The sequence below is a fragment of the Oculina patagonica genome, chromosome 8 (genome assembly GCF_052425735.1).
Source record: "Oculina patagonica isolate OP01 chromosome 8, crgOcupat, whole genome shotgun sequence".
Classification (NCBI taxonomy): domain Eukaryota; kingdom Metazoa; phylum Cnidaria; class Anthozoa; order Scleractinia; family Oculinidae; genus Oculina; species Oculina patagonica.
Window position 1 is genome coordinate 11,963,058 of NC_135765.1, and position 27,977 is coordinate 11,991,034.

Here is a 27,977-nt window from a genome sequence, read left to right on the forward strand (position 1 = left end):
AAATGTTACTAACATGCTGATGTATCGCCAATATCAACAGTTTTGGCACAAACGTTTCTGTTTGTATCCATGCGGCCCGATAAACAAATAACCTGAAATATTACACAGCGCTTCCCCTAAAGGTATTATTTTCAATTTCCTTTATTGACGTGCTGTCAATTAGATCCACCAATGAACCAGCAATTAATAGAATTTGACGTCTACAATATAATCAGGCCTGAATATTATTTTAATGAAGAAAAGCAGCTGCTTTGCTTCCATGCATTGTCTTCAGTTTAACCAAATGGCCATGGGTGATGCAATTGTAACTAATAATTGCGTAATCCTAAGAAAAATATCTATATAAATTATTATTTTTTTAAATGCTTTACAGGCAAGTTTCCTGAGAGGTCTGCATCTGTTTGTAACGTTGTTGACAGTTCAAATTTTGTAGGTAATCTTTTGTTTACGTTCTACAACGTTATTGGTCCGTTGCAAAAAATGTCCCTATCCTTTGATTTCAATTAACACTGTGATTGGTTAATTTTGTTCAGGGTGCCTCGGTTCGAGAAGTCGCACTGTAAAAATAATTCAATATCCCTCGCGAAACTAATTTTCGTAGGATCTTTAATAATTATCGTAAGTCAGGTATGACTTACGATAATCAGTAATGAGTTGGCGCGTTTTTGAAAAAAAAAACTGTTATCCCTTTTAACTGAAGCCAACCTTTCATTTACCCACAAGTGCACTCTACCAATATGTTCGTAATTTTCTAAACAATTTAGCGACTATATATTCACCTTGCTATGGATATGTAACTCTTTGAACTTCACCCTTTTTTATAAGAACGTTGAGGCTGAGATTTGCTGGGTGACCATTTCGGAAACGACATAAAGTGCTTCTTTATGTTCTGAAGAAATAGTTATTTTAGCCGGATTAATGTCGCTGAAGCAAATTTTTAAGTTGCTCTTGTACAAAAAGGGTCGACTATAATAATTTATAAAAGCGGAAATTGGTACCGAGTATGAGAATAAGGGCGAAACGCCGTATATTATCAAACAGCGTTGTGAACACAGCGTCATCGACAACTTTATTTTACGGTATAGTTAAGACCTCTTAAAATACGCTTCTTTTGGTTGCCTTGTGATCATGATAGAGATGACTTTCACTGATTCTGGCACAGTTTAAATTTTGACTACCTTATTATAGGAATATAACGAAGCATTTTAACAACGCGAACACAATTTACGCGCAATCAAAATAACGCGAATTTAAGAAAAGTTCTGGTTAAATGCTTATAGTAATCGTGTTAACATCAATTAAATTAACCCTTTAAGTCCTAGCCACGCATATGTGCGTGGAAAATACCAGCAGTGATTGAAAAAACTCTAGCTTTTACATATCTGGGCACATGATAGTAATGACTGCTTTTTATGGCAAAGTGATAATTTTCATAGCTTTAAAAGCCAACTAACTGACTAAAACTCTTGATTTCTGTTGCATATGGTTGTTTGTTCAGCAGCAAATCTGAAAATGCCCGTTTTCTACGTAACAGGACAACAACAAAAAACACACATCTTTGCCTCCATTTTTTTTAATGAAAAAATAATTCTGACTTCAAAAATATATATTTGCAGCAAACTTCAACCCTATTCCCTTCCGTTCACCAAGGAAATTTCCCATCAATCATTCAGCAGACTCAGCAATTACTATTCGATTAGAGCTATGCTTGCAAACCTGTAATTTCCTCGTTGCTGACCGAAAGGGATGCTTGGGAAAAACAGTCATATATTTTTTATAAGTGTCGAGCCACCCAATCCTGCCGGCAAAATGTTGCACCGATTGCATTCTTTGGAAGTCAGAACTCGTCCAAAATGCCTTGGCAGGTCTTGGAATCCACCCACAGAACGGCCAGAGAGACAACTTTACCAATGAACCGCCATCTTTCGATTCGAATATTTCTGGCGTTCCAATCAAGACAAAATCATCTCTCACCTCTGGTTTCTTTCAGATGCTGGCCTCTACCCACCATTCTAGCTTAATGATGCCAGCCTGGGGGCTTCTGCAGTGGAAAATGACTCGAAAAAACACTTATAAACGAAATATTCGCCAGATTCGAGCCCGTATGCTCGCTCAACAAGAAAGAAACGTTTGAATGCTGACGTCACAATGAAACTTTGAGCCCTCAGTGTTTTGAAACAGCACACATTTTTACTTGAGCTTCTTATATGCAATCACGAAATTCGACAGATTAGTTTAAGCCCAGAAAACTGCTTAAAAAATACCAGAACCTTAGGATTCTAAGGGTTAAGCGAATTTTTGAAATTCGCGTTAATAACATGTATCGTTAATTTCCTATAATACGGTATGTTTCTGAAAACACTAACTGAACTCGGTTGAATAGGTCTTTATTTAGGTAAAACTTCTCACCCGCCTTGATGCACGTTTGTTTAAACAGAAAAGCGCCAACACATATGTCAGCCAGATTCGTTTTAGCTGTAAATGGTAAAATTCACTTTTCTTTGCTTACCTGAGACTACAAAGGCTGCTGAAAGAGTGATTAACAGCAAATAACTGGATAGTAAGTTTTTTGGACCCATAGCGTTGTACGTTGAAGAGCGCGTAGACAATGCATAAAATTTTTTGAAGATGATCTTTTTCTCCAGTCTCGTGTTTATCTTGAATGGTTATGTTATATTTCCTTTGCGGTTTTTTTGTCCGATTTCTGTCTATGTCAGCAAATTCCGCAGAACCTAGCCTCCTACGCAGACGCTCTTTGTACCAAGCAGTAAAAAATATTAAGGCTTATATAAATAAATGATAACATGTCATAAGAATAAAGAAACTGATCGGCAAAGATGCTCTCGAATCGATTTTTTACTATCGGACTTAAATTTATAGAGAAACAAGTGGAAGGAAAAGTTTGCGTTTATCTTGTTTGTTCTCAGCGTCCGTTACTTTTATTCATCCCGGCGGCGTCGCAACGGTTTTACGCTTGTCAAAATGAAGTAGAGATGGTATAACAATTCTACTTTTAAAATGGTATAATATTCTACTTCTAAAAGCTCTGTTTTATCGACATTTAAAATTGATTCGTTGCTGTCTCCTCCGGCTCTTTCCGAACACTGGTTTCCAACCCTTGCCCAATATCCGAATGGGAAAAATCCCTTTTCCTGCCTTTTGTTTGTACGTGAACGATAAACGTATGCCATCCTTGACGATCCGTGACGCCAGTGTTAAAAATAAAACCATGAAAAACGGAAAGTCTTGAAAGTTCGTACTGACTCGAACTGTCATTTGAATGACGTTAACTAATTTATCGACGGAAGCTTTTTGTAACAGATGCTAAACTATCTGCTTAACACGTGATAAGATCGGCAGATCAAACGAAAAAAAAAGACTTTAAATATTTCAATGATAACATGATAAAGAATGCTTTAAACTAAAAAAACAATTTCACAGCACTGAGACTGAACACACTGTTAGGCTACTTTTTTTTAAATGAAGATTTGCTCATCTCCTGGGTTTATTCAGTTGGTATTAAAAATAAAGGAAGGAGTAACAGTATTTGAAAAAAAGCTCTAAAAACTATAAATATTTTAGCGAAAGTGATTTTGAAAGGGACTTATAAGTCGAATAGCCAGTTTGAATAGTTCACGAACACAATGGCAGGTGCGCGGCGCTCAACATGACCTTCATGGCTTGGCGAAAGCCCTTATTGCGGACTATTGTTCATTGAGTAAACAGATTTGTACGAGTGGTCTAGATGATCTTTAAAACAATTCCTCTTACCCCTTTTAGTCGAAGCCAACCTTTCATTCACCCACCAGTTCACTCTACCACTGTGTTCTTAATTTCTCAAACAATTTGGCGACTTTGTATTCACCTTGTAACTCCTTTTGTTAGAGCTCCCGGCAAGTACTGTAAACAAAGAATTATCACCGATATCAATGTGTAATACAATTCAATAAAGACGTCAACACTGTGATTAGTATTCACTGTTTCAAAACAAAGCTTAGATGTAGATGGGCCTATAACCAGGGGGGTTTATAAGCGCAAGGGGGAGGGGGGGGGGGCTTAAAACCGGTATTTTACTGTATTTCTGCGAAATGTTAAATGTAAGACGCCTACAGGTCATGAGAATAAAGGTACTGATTGATATCAGAGAGATTAATGAGTAGATTCCCACGCCCTTTCTTGTTGTGGGTCGTCACAACGTGTGAGGCTGCAAGGCGTGCGATCCATTCCTGTTAGCCTTAATAGCACTCCGGTTACCCTACAGTTAGTTTAGGTTACTTGCTGTTAGCCTTTTTATTGGTATATGGATTTCTGCCTCGCATGCCTCGCTGTCTCGCATCGCACGCCTCGCTGCCTCGCAGATTTGTAAGAATCGTTATTGTTATTTTGCGGGGAATATTGACCATTTGCTCAAATTCTCAGATTTATGTGATTCTGTTTCTTTCTAGATTATTAAACGTTCGTTTTTCAACACCTGCCTAATATCAGGGAAAAAACCTTTTCTGTTTGCACAGCAAGCATGGCATTACTTAATTTAATAACTCTCATCATTATAGTACAAAATTGATTTGTCCAATGTCAAAAAACAAACAATCAAGCGGAAAACGAGGATTCTTGAGAGTTTGTACTTTGTACTAACTAAATTTGGCTGATAGTATCATGACTTTGCTCCATCACGAGACTGCAATCTAATTAGAGATTCAACTTCCTTTTGATGACCCTGTCTGTGAAGAAAAGGTGCTGACGTCAGCGTTTGTGATTGCGTTTTTTAAACTGACTGACTTTCTTGATGTTTCTTTTTTGCTAAAATAAACAGCGCAAGTCTCAATTAATGAAATAAGCTATCAAAAAACCCTTTTTTCGAATTATTCGACTGTGTTATCTTCTCTGTGTTATAAGTCCTGTGAAACGTGTGGGTTTGTTCAGAGGATTTCTTTATCACATCATCATTGAAATATTTTGAAAATGCCTTTTATAAATCGCTCCTGTCACGCGTCAAAGCGGCTAGTTTAACATCGCCTATGTTGACCATTTGATTTATTACAGATCAGTGTTACAGGTAGAGTAAGAACCTTGTTTTGTGTAATAAAGTCGCAAAAAAAAAAAAAGAATCCACGATATTCCAACATTAAGCCACTGCGCAAAAAAATAAGACATAAAAATCAGAGAGATTGTGGTCTGTATTTATCTGATCTGATAGGTTTAAACCTTTCTTTTAAATATTTTCGAGTCGTCAAGGAGACATCTCGAACAAGTTGTCCGGTTTGAGCTCGAGGGTTCAAGACTGAAATTGATTACTTCCTATACCGAGTGAAGACTGTAACGTACGGTTGCATTTGCATGACATGTGTTATTAGGAGGTCGGTCTGTTTTCAGCGAATCATGCGCTAAATACCTCCTTCCGCACAGGGGTATACATGACATAATATGGTACCAGAGAATTGTGGGGTAAGATGACAAGGGAGAAGTCGATGTCATATTCAGTGGGAGTACCTGTGTTCTCTGAGTCGATTTATAATATAGAAAAGCGAAGATATGTATATGAAAGCGATGGACTTTCGAGCGACGAGGCTCTGGAAACTGGGAAAGACTTCTTTAACACTTTAGCATTTTTGTTCTCTGGCGCAAAATAAAACACTCAGCCATAATTATTTTTAAAGCATTTATTTAAAAAAAGGTAACTGATTTGTTTATGCTAACTTCGAGAAATGCCGTTGCTTATATGGGATGGTCTAAGATGATACATGCCCCTCAGTATCATATAAAAAGCGATATAATTGACAAACTTCCTTGGTGTTAGGGTTGGAAACCAAAACAAAAGGGGTCACAAATGAATTCTGAGCTGTATTCTGTAACTGCCGACGTTTATTATAATTAATTTGCAATAGTCACTGGCAAAGCATCAATAAAGTTGAAAGTTGTTAAAATCTTCTGCTAAAAGCTGTGGTGGTTACACTCAATACACTCTTTTAAATATCACCTACATGAGCATTTTTATTTTCTTTCTTTATGTGCATAATATTGCTCTTATTTAACTGCAACTGTAATTCCCTATAATTGTAATTCACTATAATTCTAAACATAACCTTATTAGCATGTCAAAATATAAGTGGGCAAACTTTTCGCTGATACTAAAGCGAAAGAAAACATTCCTGCCGGAATTTGGTTTGTCGCCAAACTCATCAATAAAAAATATTTTATGCAAGTACCTTATTATATATATATTTTTTAAGATTTTATAATTTTATTATTATTTTTTGCAGTCAAAACGGCTGAAGTGTTTTGGCTAAATAATGCCGGACCATGTCTATTTGATTTTCATTTTTTCCCCGACTTCTCTGGCTTTTCATTTCAAACCAGTCAAACGCTAATTCTAACTGAAATTTGCTTATTTGACAGTTATACTCATAACGGTAGGTAAGATAAGTGTTCGTCTAATTGAAGGAGAGTGCATCATAGAATGCTGTCGCTAATTCGGTCGGTTAACTGCAAAATGTGCCAATTTCATTCACGTTTGGTCATGGGAACAAGCCTGTGATTTTTTTTAACTAATCACCTAATTTTTCACTTTGTGACATTTTTGTTTGCCCATTTCCTTTGTCGTTTGCTAATAAGAATATTTATACTTCATAAAATTATTGCATTTACGCCAATTTTTATACACCAGGCCCTGGTTGTTCGAAAGCTGGATAACGCTATCCACTAGATAAATTGCTGTCTGATGGATAGCGTAGTATGTTTTGCTAGCACTTATCCGCTGGATAGCGAATTATCCGGTGGATAGCGTTATCCAGCTTTCGAACAACCGGGGCCAGATATATAAATTCTTTCTATAGCTGTAAGTTTAAATTACGCTTAAAATAGGCCTAGAGAAAAAAAACCGCTTTCACAATATCGATACGTTTTTGTATGTGCTTAGACTGATTTTAATTAAATAAAAGAACTGTCTTTCTTGAAGCATTTTTCATCCTAAAAAAATAAACACTATGACCTGGGCTCAGTTTTTCAAAGCGTGGATAACGCTACCCACCGGATAAATCGCTATCCAGTGGATAAGTCTCAACAAAACCGAGTACGCTATCCACCGGATAGTGATTTATTCGGTGGATAGCGTTATTTCCACTTTCGAAGAATCGAGTGCACTACAGAGGTTCGTTTAGTGCATGTTGGATCTTTTCAGATATTTGAGCAATCTAAAGCCTCACTCAATCTCAGCCTGCCACTTGCACTCAAAAATCCTGCATAACAATCAAGCAATAAAAATTTTTCAACTGAGCATGCAAAAGTGTAGTACCATAAACAAAAACATGTTACTGTTTAATTAATAAGAAATGGAAGAAGTTCAGCCTTTTTTTATCTACTAGTCCCCATGCACAACAAAGGAAGGTTGAAACTGCACTGTCACCGAAGGATTCTGCTCGTTCCTTCTACGATGGTCATCGTACTTCCTTTTGAATATGTAGCAAACACAAAGAACCAAGAGCACGAAAAGTACAAATATTGCCACTACATAACCTATGGAAACAAACGGAAGCTACGTTACATGTAAATTGAGCAATAAAGGTAGGACATGTGAGTGAACACATGAACGTATGAACAAATGAACGAACGAACGAACAAACAAATGAACTAATGAAAGAATGAATGAATAAATGAATCAACGAACGAATGAATGAATGGACCAATGCATGAACGAATGAAGAAAAGAATGAATAAACGCATGAAAACCTTATCATGTCATGTCAATCATTAGTACTTCGTATATGTACTAATTGACTGGGTGGAAGGGCAGTTCGGGAAAATATTTAGTTCGTGGTCTTTACGTACGAACCGAACGCCGCCAAATATTTCCCTCCTGGCCCGACTGAGCTCAGTCAATAAGCACATATTTATACTATGTTGTGAAGACCGTTACATGCCTTGTTTTGGTAAAACTTTTACCTGTTGGTTTAACACACGCTGCTGCTGGCTTTTTCGTAGTTGGAATTTCTCCTGAAGAGGCCAAAAAAAATTTAGGATTGGTGAAAACTGTTTACTGAAGGTAAAAAAAGCCATAAAAACGTGCACTAAGGCACTTTTTCACTCCCCCTCCCAATCAGAAAAGCAAGCAAAAAGGTAAATAAACAAATAATCAAGTCAATAGAAAGGTAATAACTTGTACTCAGGTGGAAGTGGCCGTATACGGCCGCTATTTTTGTTGTTGCAATGTACCCACCCGTCTTGGTTCCTTCTGCCAATATATATATTTTTGTTTTTTGGGTTTTGACTTTAACTGGAGAACTGAAAGCTGGGTTAGGGTGAGTTGGCTTCCAAACAAAAACCAGCACGTAACCATGATCGTTCCTTGAATCCAGACAGCAAACTGATATTAAAACATTTTTATGTCAAATATACCTGCTGCATTTTCACTTGTACTCTTTGGCTTTGCTGTTTGAACACCTAAATAAGCAAACAAAAAAGCAAGGAACAAACAAAAAAATAAGTAAATAGGAAGAAGTACTACTAATGGGTACTGAATGCAAAGCATACTGAGAAACCATCGAGTTGCACATCTGGTTTCTTATAAAATGCCGCTTCTTAAAGGGAGACGGTGTTTTACCATGCTCTTACAAGGCGTCTACAAACACAAGCCAAAAAAACACGGTGTTTGAATGGACATCCGATGCTAAATAATTCCAGGAAAATTCAGTTTTTTTAATACATTTGCAGTCCTACTGTCTTACCACACCTGGTCAAAGATTTTGTAGCTCAAATAGGAAAAATGTGTATGTTTTTAAAGCACGTATGTTCGTTTTCATTTTTGAATATATCTGCCTGACGACAGTGTCTTGGCGTTAGTTTACAGACACACGTAGCATAGAAAGAAAGCCACTGAGAAAACCTTTCACTAAATGCGCTCCCTGTCACGTAGCGGCATTGCGTGACTTTAATACTAAATGTCAATGAGTTTTCGGCCAATCAATTGACTTACCATTAGACTGACAACTGCACGTTTCGTATTGCACAGTATTAGGACAATCTAATACAGTGGGGCACTCCCTGCGGCACTTGTGAATTCGGTACTTTACACCCAGACCACTCCCCTCGCTCAGATTAAGCTCGTGGTTACACTCGCACACAGACCACTCATCCCAGCTATCGACATCGACTAAACCTAGTCAAGAGAAACAAGAGTCTCTTTCAGGGGCCACGACTGGCTATTTACTAACTTATGTTCGCTTGTTTCATGACAATGAGGTGCCTGCCTGTTATATAACCGGTATGCAATGCATACTAAGGCGAGGACGTTTCAGTAAAGTAAGTCAGTATATTAAAAATTCCAGACGAAGAACTGAGAAGAGACCTTTCGGGCTCCGTTTTTTTGTTGTCCTATTTCAGACTGTGACATCACTCTTGAGAATCACTTCTTTCAAATTCAGAAAAATTCTCTTGGTGTTCAGATAGTTAAAAACAAGTTCTCTGGGGAGCATCACGTGATTTTGAAATGGGCAATTTACACTGACAAAGCCAAAAATGTCTATTGAGTGAAAATGCGAGTCCAAAAGATGTGTGATTTACAGCAAGGAGCCCAAATGTGTGACCACTTTTAATTAATTCACATTCTTTCGTGCAAGGAAAATTGTGATACATTTAAAGTGGCCACCCTTTTGGGCTCCTCACTGTAAGTCGAAAGTTGAGACACTGAGTCATTTGCTATAAAGGGGGGAAAATGGGTTTGTCAGGTAAATAAAATTTTAAAATACAGTACTTTGTTTCCAGTGGTGTTTTTAGTTGTGCATTCCAAGGAAAGGTTAGTTTCTAACCAATGTTACTGTAATTAATAAAAGGCAAATTGTAAGCTGCTTTGATCACAAAATTGGCAATTTAATTCGTACAACTCTAATAAGATGTCTTTTATCATGACTTTTGACAATAGAAGGCAACATATTTTGTAACTTTACTAGACAGCGAGGAAACTTCAACAACTTTGGCAGAAATAAAATGTCTTGAAATAATGTATCTAGATTGCCTCTTGTTTCAATGTGGCTTAAAGTTGTCTGCACTGACTGTACAATCTGTAATGTAAATTTTGTGCAGTAAGTCCAAAAACTTAATATCATTTAGAGGTAAAACACGCACGGCAAGGAAGTACAAGTTTCCAGGAAGTTAAGTTGATATAGTATCTTGATTTCCTCTTGTTAAATTTAAATGGGGCTGGAAGTTGTTTGCACTTTCTGTACAATTTGTGATGCAAGTAAGTCCAATAAGTCCAACATCTTGATACAGTGCATGTGGAGTCTAGGAAGTAGAGTTGATACAGTGGTTTGTCAGAGATGAATTTGAATTGAAGAATCTTTCAGTAGCAAATCCAGAGATGTTTTACACAGTTTATTTTTTTAACTTAGGTGTTATTGCAACATGTTTTTTGTTGTGTTTTGTTTAAATATATCGGCCATTCATAGTGAGGATTGGGCTGTCTATATATTGCATAGAGGCAGAATAGAGGCCAATAACCAGTTAACCAGTTCCAGTGAGAGCAGTTCCAATGCAATAGCCACATTCACACATTCACGCTGCTTCTTGACAAAGTGCAGATTAAACATATTGAAGCAATTAGGACAAAACACAGCTGTCAGTGGATTCTTTGAAAACTGTATTTTGGATGTTTTCTGTTGTTTTTTAATTTTGTTCTGTAATCATAATAAAAGAAAGAATCAATTGTTAAAAATTTAATAATTGTTTAATAATTGTTTTACACATATTTGATTAGACAGCAAGACTTTTTCCTGAAACAAATCTTTCTACATGTACACTATGCTTTTTAAATCATTTACTAGTTATTATGGCCTACAAAAATGTATATACTCTTTTTTGGTTGCTATTAAACCGCACAGCTTTAAGGTCAGTTTAGTGTGTCTTGAGAACACCAGTTTGGACTCTTGATTTATTTAGATTTGTATAAAATTAATGTGATCAATTGTAGTTCTGTTATCAGTGGTAAAGCCTGAAATAAGTTTGTTTGTATCCATATTTTACAATCATTTGTTTATATTTACTGCTGCTTTGCACACCATTAATAAAATCAATGTTGAAATCTGACCTAGTAGTATACGAAAACGTTCTGTTGACAGAAGGGATCGCGAATGAAGCTCTCTCAATGCTTAGTGATCTATAAATTCTAGCAAATTAAATATAACAACATCTAGCAGATATTTAGCCTTTTAAAATCGTTATTTCGATTCCATAAATACTTTGACCATTATGTTATTCAATAAAGTACAAGCAAACTGATATAAATTTTTGATAGCTCACCTCAGCAGTTGTGGCAACATATTCTTCTGCACTTCTCCTCTTCAGTTAAAGCTCAGGTAACAATGTCGCCAGTAGTTCAGATCACAAATATATCAATTCTGATGTTTTATTAGCCGTGCTTATATTGCTTTCAATGCTTTATATCCAGTTCAACTTCAGTCTTGAAAGGCAAAGGTTTGGCCGAAACTCTACTCACCAGCTGACTCCCAGCTCGTAAACCACAATTTAGTTCGGTGTGTCGATAAGGTTTTTGTGTACTATGATATCTCAATATGTTTTTAAGTGAGCGCAAAAAAATATCAGCTTGTAATCTTTCTTCGAGTCAAGGCTTCTGGCTGCGAAAAAGTCTCAAACCAAGATGGCGGACGCAAACAAATCTCAAGCCATATTCTTAGTTACCAATCCCCCTCGGTTCGAATCATCACATCGCCCATCGCCCGCTGTAACATCAAACCCCAAACCGCTTATCGCTTCATAACATAATGCTCGGGACTAACGTCCTCGCCTAAAAACATGCAAATTTTTCAATGTACTATAAGCCAAAAATTTAAATTTCTTTTATTTCTATACACCATATGCATAACTGGCAGACGCGCGAAAAAAAAGCTGGTTGTAAGACATGGAAACAAGGTGTCTTCAAACGTGAAAATTACGCGAGTTCCCAAGCTTTCTTCTGTTGAATGGATGCATTAGATCATTTTATTTTACGCTTTTGAGATAACTAAGTTGGAAGAAGCAAGAAACCTAGATCTACAGGAAATTATAGTTCACCACTAAATTTTCTCCGATTCTGATTGGTTTAAATTGAACACGTGACGTGATAGTGCCCGTCCGCCGGAGGGCACTATCAGCCCATAGTGCCCTCCCGTGAAAAATGCCCGGATCGATAGTGCCCGCCCGTAACTTTTTTTTGTAAACAAGCGTGCCTGCAGACAAAAATACCCAACCAAATTCACTGCATTTAGTGGGTTTCTCGTTTGGTTTTGTTTCGTTTGTTAAATTTCGGCTTTCAATTGAGTTTTTTATCCTCAAAAATAAAAATAATTCACGATGCTTGTTTTTGTATGTGCGCGCGGAAGAAAATTTAGTGGTGAACAATAAAGACAATAGAGTGTTTCTGTCTCGGAACTATCGGTCTGATAGTTGCCCCTTGGAAATTTGATGTTCTTAAAACTAGCATATTTGCCCTCGAAGCTTCACTTCTCGGGCTAATATTTGTTTTAAGAACATCAAATTTCCGCGGGGCAACTATCAGCCGATAGTTCCTCGACAGAAACACTCTATTGTTAAAATAGTGTTACATTGTTAGATAGCTATTGGCTAGTAAAAATATTTCATGCCAAAATGGTGGATAACACAACATACCTTTGCATTTTTTGGATGCTGTTGGTTCGCATTTTCTCTCTTGTATTTGTTCACCAACACAGGGCTCTGTTTTACATTCTCTTCTTCGAATCTGAAATCCTTCCACACAGCACTGGCCCCAGTCACTCCACTTGTCCCATTCTCCCTCTAAAACAAGAACGCAATGTCATAACATTAACAAGGTCGGACTACAACCTCGGCCCCCTAACACACTTGCTACTATAACTACTTTAATGTGTTGTAGCTCGTCAATGATATACAGAGGCATCTTTGAAAAAAATGTGACGGATTTGAAAAACATAAACCGCGCTTGAAAAGCATCAGAATCCTATTAATGGCAATTTACAAAATAAGCCCCAGTTTTCCGTGATCGGTCTTAAAACATTTAATACTCAAGTTGAATCACTAAGAAAGAGAGTGTTTCTGCAAAGTTTTGAACATTTTATGGTGTCGTTTTTATGTTTTTTTCTGAATGTCATCAGTAGACCATAGAAAAATGTGGTCGAACTGTATGTTGGTTTGTTGTTGTGCTTTTTGTTGTTTTACAATATCCTTAAAACTTTACCGCCGAATAAGAGGAAAAATCAGTGCAAAATCGCGCACGCGTGTATGACTGCATGAAAGGTCACATTTTTCCTCCTTTAATTATATAGCTGTCAGTAAATCCTATATTGTCAGCGCAGCTATTTTTTCTTAATTTCTGAGAACTGTCCAATTTGGAATTAAATTTGGATAGTTTCAATTAGGACTTTCAGGTAAAATGCACAAACTGTCCAATTTAAGAAAAATTGGACAGTTTTGTCTCAGCCAATCAAATCGAAGAAAAAACAACATGTGACGGATATTAGCCAATTAGCACAAAGCATAGCGTCAGCCTTGTAAACTTGTCGCATTGTTATTTTAGTCGACAATGGCGGAATTCAGAGGCAAGTTTGCTACGTTTTTCCATTCTTTTTGAGCTTTTCAGCAATAGTAACAACAAAGAGAAATTTTCTACGTTGTCAGAAGAGGAGCTAGCTACACTAAGAAGCAAAATCCAAGAGCAAAACACCTCAAATAGTACAAAACTTGGGTGAACGTAAGTGCAGCGAAGCGAAGCAAGAAATCTGTCAGATATTCATAGCCATGAGCTAGATGCAATTCTTTGTCGTTTTTTTGCTGAAATTCGAAAAGAAAGACGGCGATGAAGTACGCACGAGATAGTGGAAAGGAGTTTGTCAGATTCAAGAAGTTGTTACGCTCTTCGGACACTTTGTTTACGACTTTCATTGATTGATGCAGTGTTTTCACTCACTTTGTAGCAAGCTTCGCAAACTCAGGTGAATACAATTGCACTGTTTTGTTTAAGTTTGATTTGTGAAGACAATGCTTTGAATGAGTTGCATGTGCTGTGTTATACCTACTATTGTTGAATGCTTTTCCCGTTCTGGACATAAGTTTATTGTTTACGCTGGATTGACTGACTACTAATTAATATGCAACCAAACTACATGCTTGTCCAATTTGGAAATAATTAGATTCAAAAAATTCCTCTGACAGCCAAATTGGACTCGGCCTACGGCCTCATCCAATTTTGGCTGCCCTCGGAATTTTTTTCATCAAATTATTTCCAAATTGGACAGCATGTAGTCCAATTACGTATACGAAACCCACGAGTGCCTCAAAAATTACAGTCCAAATTCAATATCAACACCATAACAGAAGTTAAATACATTACGTGTCTATCTGCTACTTCTCACTTCATTTACCTTTCAATGTCTTTTTTTGTGCTCTCAGGCTTCGTAGCACGATTGCTATATTTTCAACACCGGGAAAAAGTGTATCCTTTGATCTTCTTTTGCATTAGGTAAATTTGTTTTGGGAATAACTGTTTGAGATGCAATGAATTGCGTTTTAAAGGGCTACCTTTCTGTCAGCATGTATATACCGAGCAGCAACAAGCGTTATTCTTGAGCAGCGAATGAGATTTGAGAGAAAGAAGTGCACCAGTACCTCGTGTATCTGCTTGCTTCGAAAAGATGAAAGACGGATGACGTGACACAAAAAAAACGTGCTGCGCAGATCTCTTTTTTTTTAGTAGGCTGAAACGTTTACTAAAACACGTCAAATGGCAGCTTTACTGCATGTATCTCATATCTCAGACAGAGAGACAGAAACACAGATAGACATTGACTGACTGACTGACTGAATGACTGATTGATTGATTGATTGATAAACAATCTTTGAATACAGGGCTGATCAAATAGCTAGGGATTGATGTTAAAAATTTATTTTGGCCAACTATTTCTTGAAGGTTATAATTAACATCAGTCCCTAGCTTTCTTTGTTTATCAAATCTACTGCTGATCCTGATTTAGACCAAGATCCGGATACAATTTGCTCCTGTTTATCAGAGCGGTCCTTGCATAGTTACAGATGTCACTGGCATTGATTGAATGATTGATTGATTGAAGAATGGATGGATGGATGGATGGATGGATGGATGGATGGATGGATGGATGGATGGATGGATGGATGGATGGATGAATGGTAGAAGGGGAAGCCCCGCCCGCAACACTCAAAAACTGAGGATTGACTTACCCTGAAAGGGCTTCACTTTAAGGTCTACCAGTGATACGTGTGCCCCTCCTGTGGCTGTGTGACCCTTGAAATAACATTTATAATTTCCACTGTCTTGAACAGTTGAATTTCTCAAAATCAGCTCTCCCTCTTCGCTTATGTTGACTCTTCCAAAGAACTTCTCGTTTATGGTGGTATAGTTGTCGCCGAGGGAACCTTTATGTCTGTGACCTGTCTCGTAGATTTTTGGTTGAAATGATTGCTGTAGGATCGATTTTTTACGTATCGCCACCTTTTGGAAAGTATCGTTTTGTTCATACTCCCACATGAACTCTCCGTCCCTGGTGGTAGAACCGGTAGGCTTGGAGGGGCAATCTAATTCCGCATCCATTCCTTCATATACGGACACAGACAATGCTGGTTCCAAACCGGCTATTAAAGGTAAAAAAAGAAAAAAAAATGAAATAACAAACTGAGTCAACCGGAAAAATTGTATTCTCATCCTAGTAGTTCTACAAGTAAAAAGAAAAACAAAATTCCAAATCGCATGCGATTTTTATTGCTAACCCTTCGCCTAGGCAATAGGGATCGTACCCGGGTTCCAGAGGTTTCCTCTTTTCTCCTTTTCACCAAACCTGAGCCGCGAAGCGGCGTGAATTATCGACTTTTTATTCTCTCCCCGTTTCGACCGTTGTGAGAGCTTCTTCGCTTTCGCTTTAGTAAAAGAAAGAGGAAAGACAACATCTGGGACCAGTGCATAGGGAACGATAGTCTGACTCATGAACCGCACCCAGATTTAACTCAACACATTTAATAAGCCTGCGAGCCCACATGATCGCCGATTATCTTTTCCCAGCATATCTATCGAGCTAACACATTAGAGATACGGTATATATAATAAGTAACAAAAAAATGGTCTTCTCCTCTTCTGAACTACCTTTCACACGTGCATCTCATGATAGTAAGCCACAGTCACAGAAATGTTGCGTATTGTTTCAACTTTCACTAAGTAGGCGAAGTTTAACTGAAAACTTTCAGCTGTTAAAAATGTAAACAGACTGATTGTTGCAGGTTATAAAAGAGGATGCAAAAAGTAAGGCACGATTAATTAGGTCTACCGTAGCGATTGTATTAAAATTTGCTATCCAATATTAAGAAAAAAGACGTTTTCCTCTGGTCCTACATTAATCCTAAATCTGTACGAGCTCTGTAATAAGTTATAACGTTAGTTTTTTTCTGCTGGGCCAGTCGCCTGGCCGAAAGGATTGTCAAAAGCTGTCTTGATTTTCCAATGCTTCGATAACAAAAGTTTTTACTTAACCTGGTAGCATAGTGATCATCGCCAAAACCAACGGTTGTGTATGTGAAAACGTTCCTATTCGTTTTTATACCATGCCATAGAAAATACAGCCAATCAGAATACAGGAAAGCCGTTGTATATTCGACGGTATTCAACCCAACCTTTTCATCGTGCGCTGCGATTGTATTCTCGACGAAATTTAGTAAGCGTATTTTCTATGGCATGGTATAAAATAGTTACAGAACACTTTCTCGTGGTATACTTTGGAATATCCCACTTGTCACTTGTATTTTCTTGGTATACACACTCGCCTTTGAAAATACAAGTGACTCGTGGGATATTCCATAGTATACCACTCGAAAGCGTTGCATAACTAGTATGTATCAATGCGATCCGGTATACGAATAAATTTAATAATAATTATAAAGTGTTTCCTGTTTCCTGAACGTATCGTGCTATTTTCAATTTCCATATTGACTTGCTGTCCATTAGATCGGTCAGTGAATCAGTCACATGAATTCTGACCATTTGACACACTTCCGACAAATGATAAATTTTGACGTCTGCAATCCAGCTTGTGTCCATTTCGTCCTTCCTCTAAAATTATGCAGCCTGTGTACAGCCGTCCCCCTCATATTTTAAACCCGAAATAAAATAAAACTACAAAGTATTGAACTAATCTTAAGGCGAATTCTCAGTCCCGTGACTATTAATTTAATAAAGTAAGACAGGTGGTTTGCATGCTTGCTTTGTACAATGTACTGATCACGGCGTTTCATTTGGATGATGATGCAATTGTAACACATATACCTAATTGCTCAATACTCAATTAAACTCAAAAAAAGGAAGTTGGCCAGCATAGTTAAAACATTTTGTCGCCAGAAGCCGCAAAGTGACGAAGACAATTTATCCAAATAAGGGCCTTCTTTCACATATCGTAACGTGGAAACGAATTCGGTGACCCTCATTTTTTTTCCATTTCTGACATGAGTAACTCGTAAAATAGCAGTGGTGAAAGTTTAAGAAAAATTTCAATGTTTGTAAAAGGTTTTTGCGCGAACGTCCTAAATTAATTTTGCTAGAACACCCAACAAGAGGCATGAACAAACAATTGTCACTGATGCACTGCGGTTAGTATCCATTGTTGCAAAAACAAAGCCTCAACCGCTTTCTTATGCATATGCTTGCGTTGCTTTTTTTAAACATGAATCACCAAGCCTTTGTGCCTCAGATCACAGTTTTAACGCTTTGTTATCTAAAAAAGCTGTGCTTGCATGCTCCAAATGCTCGCAAACGACAATCGCAGCAAAATATTATTTTTCGGATAAAAACCTGTTTAAAATTCATCTTTTGATTTTGTTTCTTTTTCCTTTCATTAAATTTTCCCGAGAGACCATTTCAAAAATCAAGCAAGAAACTTTGGCGAGCGGTTGGGGGAAGAGTTCCCTGGGTATCGCTAATGTATTCATTTCATTGTTCAAACTACGCTAATTTTCTCTCAATTTCATGAAATGTTTTGTTATCTTCCTTCTAGTATTGAGAATAACGACAATTCCTTCCATGGACTAGCGATTTTCGTGCTTAGACGGCGACTTCGTGTCGATCTAGAGAGCAATGTTATTCAGTACTATTTACTCCTCTCTCTTTTTCGCCAATAAGTATCGATAAATAACTGATGAGTAATCACAAAATTCAGAACTACTTAAATCCGCTTACCAGAATTGTGAACGGTTTGAGAAGTAACAAGGAACAACACAAAGTAAAGTGGAATCGTTGGATCCATAGCTTCAGTATTTTTGATCCTTAAAACCGAATGAAACTCGATATTAATACGGTCACACAGGGGCGGATCCAGGGGGGGGGGGGGGTGGATTGGGTGGCTAGCCACCCCCCTTGATCCACCAGAAAGATAAAAATAAACATATTAAAATAGAAAATAAGGACAAAATGTCCATAGATTTTCAAAAGGCCTGTTTTACGAACTTCTGGCTTAATGTAACAAAACATGTGTGTATAATTTTAAAAAATTAGATTCCTTTAGCTTTCAAGAGTTGTTTTAGCCTTGCTGGAATGATTTTCTTCGCCAGTTACATCTTTTTTAGGGAGTTTTCGTATCATTTTTTCGCATCGAAGCGATTTCACAAGCAAGCAAAGTCGCCAAAGTTGTCCCCAGGCCACTTTGCCAAGGGCTTTAAATTTTCATGCACGTGGGTGAGCAAAAAAAAAACGCATATCTGTTCTTTCCTGTAAGTTCCTGGCTTGTCAACTTTAAATTTCAATCACTGTTCATTTTATAAGAACTAGACTTTTTCTCCGAAATATAACTCAAGGTAAGTTGAAGAAAGAATGTTTCGCCAAATTATCAAGGAAAAACAGTGGTTTATTAACTTAATTGACAGCTGTATAAAGCTGCTCGGAATCGCGGAAATCACGTCTAAGAGGCCTCAACTTTTCAAAATTTTCTGAGGGGAGCATGCCCCCAGACCCCCCTAGGGGGATGGCGCCTTTGGTTCCATTAAATATGGGCCTCAGACCCAAAATCATTTGCACTCTTACTTTCAAAAAGCTGCCTAATAGCCAGAACCCCACCCCCCCCCCCCCCCCACCAAACTGGGGCTTGAACAATATAGTAAACAAAAATATTGGTAGATAGCCACCCCCCATTGAAAAACCTTGGATCCGCCCCTGTCACCCGATCCGACTGCGTATTGCACGATCACGTGTGTGTCACTACTGAGATGAAATTGAAGTATGCTGAGTCACGTTCCAGCTGGATAGCCGCCACGTGATTATCTCGACCAATGAAAATTTATGGTTGAAATATTCATGGCGGACAAGGAGTGTTTTTGAAGGTTCCGGTATGGAGTGTAAGTTGTAGCTTTGTTAATTAAAACGAAAGTGAAAGTTGTAGCCTTGTGAAAGTGAAAGATGTAGCTTTTGTCTCCTCAGGGAAAATACCGCACCACCAAACCACTATCTTTGTCAAGCAATACAAAGGGGTAGCCCTAATGACAAATGAGTACTGTACGTACTTTGAAAATTAGTCCCCAACCCAATATCATACATGTCATGAGATAGGTTTTTAACCCCCAAAAGGTCAGATCGAAATGTCATTCCCTGCCTTCGTAGTTCTATTGTTTGCCAAACAAAATTCAAGCTTTGTTTTGTCCGGGTTTAATAGAAGATAGTTTTTAAAGCACCAGTTGCGGATTCTGGTCAAATCAGCATTAATCTTTTGTTCGATTGAATCACTCTCCGTGACTAAGAACGATATATGGAGCATAGTGTCGTTTAAGCCTGGTTTTCACTGGCGACGCAAGCACAAGCGCAAGCATAAGCGCAATCACGCAAAAAGGACAAATTTTGATCCTTGTTCTTGTGCTTGCCGCAAGCACAAGCATAAAACTGCAATGCGCTTGTGCTTTTGCTAGTGTTGAGCATTTGACCATTTACGCGGACATGACTTCTAAATGTTGGTTTCAAAACTCAGTAAGTAGTAAGACAACCTATTTCAGTCACCCTCAAAAAAAGCGTATTTTTAAACCGTGCAAGTATGACCGAAAGAATATTTTTTTCTGACATATCTCGCGAGCAAAATTGATTGTAAACTTTGATAAAAAAGAGTACGCAGGTGTTGAACAACAGCAGTTGGTAGACAACTACTACGAATGTTCAGGTTACTGTAAAACTTTATCCATCATTCATTACTTTAATGCAAAAAGCTTTCTCAACATGCCGCTTACCAAGATGACGATAAAAACTCAAATGCAGGGTTTTATGAGTATGGGGCATCGCTCTGCGGACCTTCATTGTAAATCCCAAAAGAAATTGAAAACAATACTAATGCAAAAAATTTTGGGGCTAAACAAGGTGCGTTACGGGAGCGGTAAAAACAGCGAATAATCTGATACTGCAAAATCCAAAACGCAAATTAATACTTAGTTCCAATTAGAGAAATTTTCCATCTGTTCATTATATCCCTAATACATTTATACCTAAAACATAACACTATGGATAGGTTTAAGTCGATCGTTGATAATATTTGTACTATGTGATCTATGGCAGTCGCCAAATGCTCAGAAAAATGCTAAGTTTGAGTCTAACAATGCTTGGAAAAGACCTCAAGCTAAGCCCTCTGATGTTGTTCTGAAAGACCTTGGCGTCATCTTCGATCCGTCCTTGTCCTTCGATGCACACATAGCATCGCTTGTGTCATCATGCTTCTCTAGATTAGGGCAGATATAATTGAACTTCAAATTGAAGTGATTACCTGAATTCTAGATCAGATCGAGATCTATAGATAGCATTGTCGATACCGGAAACTGAGGTAAGAGTAGATCGAAAACCTAGGGGCGATATTGTCGAAAGCAAATCACGCTTACAAATACCAGCTTTACTTGCAATGAAAATTTGTTCTGTAAGAGTTTTACTTTCTTGTTTATTTTGATATCAGACATGTATTATAATAACGGCGCTATTTCCTAAATCTCAACGGCACTCGGCAGTGAGGTACTATGTACTGACGACCGGGAGACAGTCTGAAAGTTGTTTCTTCATAAGTTTTTATAATCAAAGTTTTAAATTATATTACCTGGCATCATTGCGATTATGGCCAAAATCAACGTCAGTTTGGCGAACAATGCAATGGCTGAATCCATAACTCGACTCGGTATTTTCACTGCTTCCCATCCTATCAGTTTAACATTAATCGACTCTATTATTTAAACAAAGGATTTAAAGGTCAGTTTCGAAACATTTGAATTAGTACTAGGCTCCGGGGCTTAGCGGAATAAAACAAAACAAATCACATTGAGATTGGCAGATAAATAACTGAGTTCTTTGCTTAAATATTTTCTCGAACGGCGAAGGCAATTCAGTGTCAGTTTCCAGTGGGATCTAGTTTCCATGCCTACTGCCTCCATTAGAATATTGGCTAATAAATTAGTCATTTAATTAATTCTGCTGCCCTGGTCTGTTTTCCAGTTTCAATCGCAAGAAAAAAGTTATCATCGCATGTAAGCTACCTTTAAATGAGTTAATTTTACGATAAAAATTTTTAACCTGAAATATCGTGACGCCTAGCAAACAAAATTTCTTCAACTGAATAGCACAAGTTCCAAGATCAGCCATCACAGCCACGTGATGTTAATTTTCCTTTTGGAAACTAGTCACTAAATGCCTGATGATACTGTAATAAACAGGTTTGCTTCCAAAAACTTGTTTGCAAATGATGTAACTGTATCACACTATTGCGTCATATAGCATGCGCAAAACCAGCTGCTAAGTATTATTTATCCATCCTAACACGTAATTGTACTTTTTTTTATTTAACCATCGCTGCCCGTGAGCAGTATATTTCACTTGGACACACAATGTATGAATTTACTTGGACAAACACTATATGAATTCATTGAAAGTAATATGTAAATAATAATGAACGCTAAGCTCGATTAACAGCAACAGATTACGCAGATGTTTTGTACCGAAGTAATTGAATTGTATATATAAAACAACAAAGTGAAAGTCGTAAAGAAATGGACTGAACAATTTCAACGCCGGTTTGATGCCGCGTCAAACCCAATCTGACGGCTGCATTTCACACTTCAGTACCCGTCTTACAAATGAGTGCTTTTAGTCAAAGACTGTTGATGTTATGCGCCGCACAATAGCTTTTGAAACATGCGGAATTGCGCCTATATCGCTTCACAGCGGCCATTATCAGTTTTATTTTCTGTATTTTGTGCGAAGTATAATCATTAAGTGAACGTCAGTCATGAAGGCTTGCTTCCTATATCGACGATCTCGGCAAAATATAATTTTTCACATAACTCCTTGTTGAAAATTCTCACCAATGGACCGTTTAAAATATCGAGCTAGAAGCTTTGGCAAGCGGATAATGAATTCCTTAACACTGTTTTAGACCAAAGCAAAAAAAATAAAACAAAACAAAAAAGATTTTAAAGGGAATTGTTAATGTATTCAATTCAAAGTTGAGACTATAATGTCTAAAATGCTAAGCTTTCGCAATTCCTTATTCAGCCATATTAACTGTTTTGTTTTAAGCTTCGTTCCAGTATTGATTTCCGCCGTGGAAGAACGATTTTTTTATGATTAGAGGGCGGCTACGTGTCGATGTAGAGTGCTATGTTATTCAAAACCATTCGAGTATCTCTTTTTCTCGCCACTAGTAAGTATCAATAAATATATGCTGAGTAATCACAAAATTCGGCTTACCTGAAATGTGAACGGCTTGCGTCGAAATAAAAAACAACACACAGTAAAGTGAAATCTTTGGGTCCATAGCTTCAGTATTTTTAAGCCTCAAAACAGAGTGAATCTCGTTGTTGTTACGGTCACCCGATCGGACTGAGTATCGCACATACACGTGTGTGTCACTACTGAGATGCAAATTGAAGCATGCTGAGTCATGTCCCAAAGGTCGAAAACCCGTCACGTGATATTCTCGACAAATAAAAAAAAAAAGGTTGGAATAATCATGGCGGACGAGAACTTTTTTGAAGGTTGTTTTTTCCATAATTGAAGCTTTGTTTGTTATAATTAAAACGAAACGAGAAACCATCGACGGAAATGGTATTCTGTAATTTCATTCTGGAGATTTTGAGGTAAGGGAAGTTTTACGTAGTATTTTACGCCTGCTTCCTTGAGCAATCGATCGAACTACATTATGACACAGCTTACGAGAAAATAAAAGCCTTCGCCGTCTCAAATGCTGCTTACACTCGAAAAACATATGGTTATTTGCAGTTGATTTGGATAAAAGATGTTGAAATAGTATAAATATTATCAACGATCGATTTAAACCTACCAACTAACCAACACTTTACAAGAATATTGTTATTATTCTGTAATCTAAACTTAGGCAAACAGTGAACAAATATACTGACGCAAGAAAACATATCGAAAGCATCTCAAGCTAAAAGCATATATAGGCTTGTTACATCATGGTTGTAATAACCATTAGAAAATAGCACAAAGTAAATACGTGCGCTGATTGGTTAAAAATTGTGTTTCTATAACTCGATGGAGATACAGACAGTTGTCGTAGACACGGCAATCAATATTCACGGCGCTGAAAAAAGCAATGCAAAAATAACAACTAAGAACTGTGCCAAATTTTAATGTCACAGCTGACAAAAACCAGGTTAAGACTAAACAAATATTTTCACACTTGAAAACAAGCGAGTAAGATGTTTACAGAGCCCGCTACACATTCAAAAATTGTCTGTGAAAGAAATTATCGAAGCGGCTGACCTTTCAAAGAAGTTTATGAATTGGCGCAACTTCACTCCATTCTAGGCTTTGTAGCACTTCAGAACTATTCACAGCTCCTCAACAGGACAAGTTGTTCGTCCAGAATGCCGAGTCAAACTTCTGTTAACAGAAAAATAATGCACTTTCACCTCCAAGGTTCGAGTCGCTCGATCGGCGATCGGCAGCGTCGGTCGTCAAACCATTCGGTTAGTTCGATGAAGCGAAATAAAACCACAATTCTTGACTCCTTCCAGTGCTGGACTTCAGTTAAACCATCGACTTAGTTATTTCTCATAATTACGTTAACTTTGGGGCCTGTTTTCTTTGTTTGTTTGGCAAAAAAACGGTGAATTTTAGCCTTGAAGCAAATGTTGAACAGTTGATTTATTTCTGTTCATCGACTCCCTTACTATGATTGGTTGATTATGTTCATGACGTAAAACCGCGAGGTGAAGAGAATCTACGTTTTGATGTTAAATAAAGCGCTAAATATTACTTTGATGTGCGTTATTTTCTTTGTGCTGTTTTCTAAAAGAAATAGAAAACATGTTTTCCGTGTTTCTATCGAGTTATAGAAACACTCGTGAAAGTTTGGGAGAACTCGAAAAAGCTGTGGAAACACTCGTCTATCGACTCGTGTTCCCACAGCATTTCTCGTTCTCCCAAACTTCCACTCGTGTTTCTATAACTCGATAGAAACACGGAACATGTTTTCTATTTCTTAAATATTATAAAACAAGGATGGGCTAAACTACTCACTGCGTTCCATAGCTTGTAAACATTTTATTGTTATAAGAGACATGCTTTTCCATTTAGACTTCGGTATACAGGCAATCTTAAATGTTGTGTGGCAATTAAAAGGCACGACTTTGCATGTCACTGCACTTACATTTTACTTACGATACAATTTTCTATTTTAAAACTAATTGGCTTTTTGTAGCTGCTACTACAGCTTTCTATAGATGTAGCTTGAACAGTCCTATTCAGTATTGGCTTCAGTTTCGTTTATTATTCGTAATAATTATACTTTTCAGCAAATTTATTTTGTATTAGCATCGTAATCTACTTGATTTTTTCCAAAACGTCTCATCAGTTTCCATTCAATTCTAACACCAAAAGGACTATCGAGTTGAATAGAACTTTAATTTGGTGTTCCTGAAGGCTCTCTATTAGGAACACAGTGGCACTTTGAATTAACCTCATAAACATTTGTTTCGTTTTTTTGTTTCTTCCTTTTTGTAGATGATACAAATCTCTTTCCAAATCTAAACAACTAAATCTTATAAATATCCAGATGACATTACACTAAAGAAAACATGGCAATTTGCAGTAGTCATTGAACAAGAGGCATATTTTTCATATTAACCTTTTTTAAATTTATCAATGCCTACGAGTTATTGCAACCACTTAGGAAACATTATTGACCTCAATTGCGTTTTGAGTACACAAATCAGTAATTTGATATTGGGGAAAAAGGACATCAAAGTTGATTGGTACTCTGTGTAGGGCTCTTATGAATATGTTAACATTTTTATTCTATATGACATCAATATTCTTATAATTTTATAGCATGAGGTATAACACAACAATTCCTAACCTAACCACAGATGAAACAGAAAATGTAAAACAAACAATATAGAAAACAGAAAGTCACAAAAGGAATTGTTTTACCATCTGATACCCAAAAGACTTAAAATTAAAAAAAAAATAAACCAAAAATAAAATTTAATCTTCTTCTCGTCAGAAAACTTAAATGTAAAGTCAAATTGTAATTAACGTCCCCTTCCTTCCAACTGTAAATTTTTATCTTGACCTAGCCTGTAAACCTTGCTGTAATTTCTTTTTATTTAAGTAAGTAGTATTAGTTTCTCGTTAATCATCGGTGGTCACTACTGACGGCTTTTGTTTCATATGTATCCCCACTAGTGATAAACAGTGTGTTATTATTAATTTAATTTATTTTTTCTGTTTTCCCTTTTGCATGTAATTTTTTTTCATTTTGTATTACATTATTTGAATGAATAAATTAAAAAAAAATTAATCTTCTTTTAAAAATGTATTGTGGTACACAATAATGATTGGGATACATATTCCGGAACAATAACAAGTGTACGTTACCCTCTCCTGTAGGTTGTCAAATTATATTTATTTTTTCCATATGCTCTTTCCAGAATCAATTTTTTTACTTTAGTTTTTTTATGGGAAGTTTAACCCACTGGCTTATTAAGGGATCTTCTTGGAAAAGCTCAGTCTGTTTGCAAAGATCTCCTGCGATTTATATTTGTAATGTTGCAGGTATAAATGTAGTTAATGCATGTAACTGGAATATAATGGACAATTTTATAGAAACTTCCACATTCTATACTGGATTTATTAATTAGCATTTAAATTCACTCAACACTATATCATAAGGAAACGATCAAGGGCATTGGAAAATTCACATTCAGCAGATCATTTACTTCAAGAGGCCCTTGATAAAAACACAGAAGATGCTCGAGTCGTGAAATGTTTATTGGTTAGATTTCTTTCCCTTTGGTTTATTTGTTTTAAAGTACCAAAAGGTTTTCTGTAATTCTCAACACCTGGTTATTTTTACTGATTACTTTTCTTTTCCAAAGGCAAGAAGGGATGCTCATTATAACATAATATTTATATGGCCTCTTTCTTATTGAGTTTTGATTCTTAGGAATTAATGCAGCCAGGCCTCTCAAATGATGTGCCATATATAAACAGGTGTAGCTACACTCAATACATATTGACATTGGCTTAAGTCTAAAAATGACCGTATACTGCTGGTAGGCTCGTTTATAAGGCCTTTGTCGATTTTCATTTCATAAAAAATAAAACTTAAAAAACTTAACAGATGTCTAGTTAAACATGCTTTCCCTAGCCTGCGTAGCAGGCGTCGAAAGGGGAGGGTGGGGGAGTTGGGAAGAGAGAGAACGAGGGAAAAACGGAGGGGGAGGGGGGCGGGAAGGGAAGGGACCTTCCCCCTCTTCCCCTTCTTTTCCCCCTCCCCCTTTTCCTCCCCTTTTTTTACGCCTGCCACGCAGGCTATGCTTTCCCAGGTATATTAACTAATTAAATCCACCCATTCCGAACTTCTTTTTATTGTTTTAGTAAAAGATGTTTAGTTGTATTTACTTGAATAAAGTCATACTACTTAGATCTTTTCTAGACAGCATGCATAATACATTAAGCATGATTTATTTATAAAGAACCTTTGTTTCATTATTTTTTGGCAAAATCTAAAAGGTTGAATATATGTTTGCAATGCAATAACTTTATCAGAATTAATCTCTACGACATTGTCAGCAACACCAGATTAATAAGTTGTACAAAGAATCAGTATTTACCTTCCTTTGTTTATCAGTTTTGGTTCATATCACTTCTGCTCTGCTTTGACGAAATCTAGGAACGAGAAAAGACCCTTCAACGAGGTTTGGTCGTGGTTTGACTTTGCTCTCCACTGTCAAATTTCCGTTGCCAAACATGCATGACTACACATCATAGAGCGTATTTGTTTGTACAAATGTGTTATTCGGAGGTTCATTCAGTTAAAGGTCTTGTTCTGTCTCAGTTAGGCTGGAACATCATTAAGGATGTAGTTAGACAATTGCTAAACGATTTCTTTTCAACACTTGCATGGTCCCACTATAAATTACAACATCAACATGTCGCTGATAAATTGGCAAAAGTGAACGGCGACTTCGTAAGTCAGTTGTGTCTCTTTACAAAAGAGATAAATGAATTACTGGAACATGCATTATGGTAGTTTCTTTTCTGTATAATGAATCAGCGTTAATATCTTTTCCTCGAGTTATTTGGTTACCGTAAACGTTCAAGGGCGTCCCTAGCCAAATACTGAGTACAGTTAGTGTATCAAATCGATACGTACCGTTTCCTTGTGATGACACAAGCAGAAAAGAATACAAATGAAAACTCGCCAATTTTTTCCTGTCCTCAAATGATCCCCAATAAAATAGAATATACAGTGCGAACATTTTATAAGTAGCTTCCCTTCCTCGGAAAACTGCGACAATAAATAAGCGTAATCCCTTCAATGAAATTTAATTTAAAATTCAAATTAGCAGTAACTGTCCCGAACCTGTCAAAACAATCTATTGCCATTGGAAATCACAGACAATGGCTATTCAAAATTGTCAGTAGCATTTTACAATAGGTCAAGCGT

General features: G+C 37.0%; 1 protein-coding gene across 2 annotated transcripts; it reads right to left on the bottom strand.

The window, feature by feature from the left end:
* Nucleotides 1-5,645: 5,645 nt before the first annotated feature.
* On the bottom strand, nucleotides 5,646-27,823 carry LOC144664359 (netrin receptor UNC5B-a-like). 2 transcript variants are annotated; one of them, XM_078525474.1, is made up of 8 exons: nucleotides 27,684-27,823; nucleotides 27,142-27,196; nucleotides 15,235-15,645; nucleotides 12,655-12,801; nucleotides 8,969-9,151; nucleotides 8,392-8,436; nucleotides 7,939-7,989; nucleotides 5,646-7,512 (listed from the first exon to the last, which is right to left on the bottom strand). In XM_078525474.1, exons 3-8 carry the CDS (start codon nucleotides 15,602-15,604, stop codon nucleotides 7,358-7,360), a joined length of 951 nt encoding a protein of 316 aa, XP_078381600.1. In that variant the 5' UTR covers nucleotides 15,605-15,645; nucleotides 27,142-27,196; nucleotides 27,684-27,823; the 3' UTR covers nucleotides 5,646-7,357. The 2 variants fall into 2 exon arrangements, with proteins under 2 accessions (XP_078381600.1, XP_078381599.1); XM_078525473.1 differs by lacking the exons at nucleotides 27,142-27,196; nucleotides 27,684-27,823 and having other exon boundaries at nucleotides 15,235-16,891.
* Between the last annotated feature and the right edge of the window lie 154 nt (nucleotides 27,824-27,977).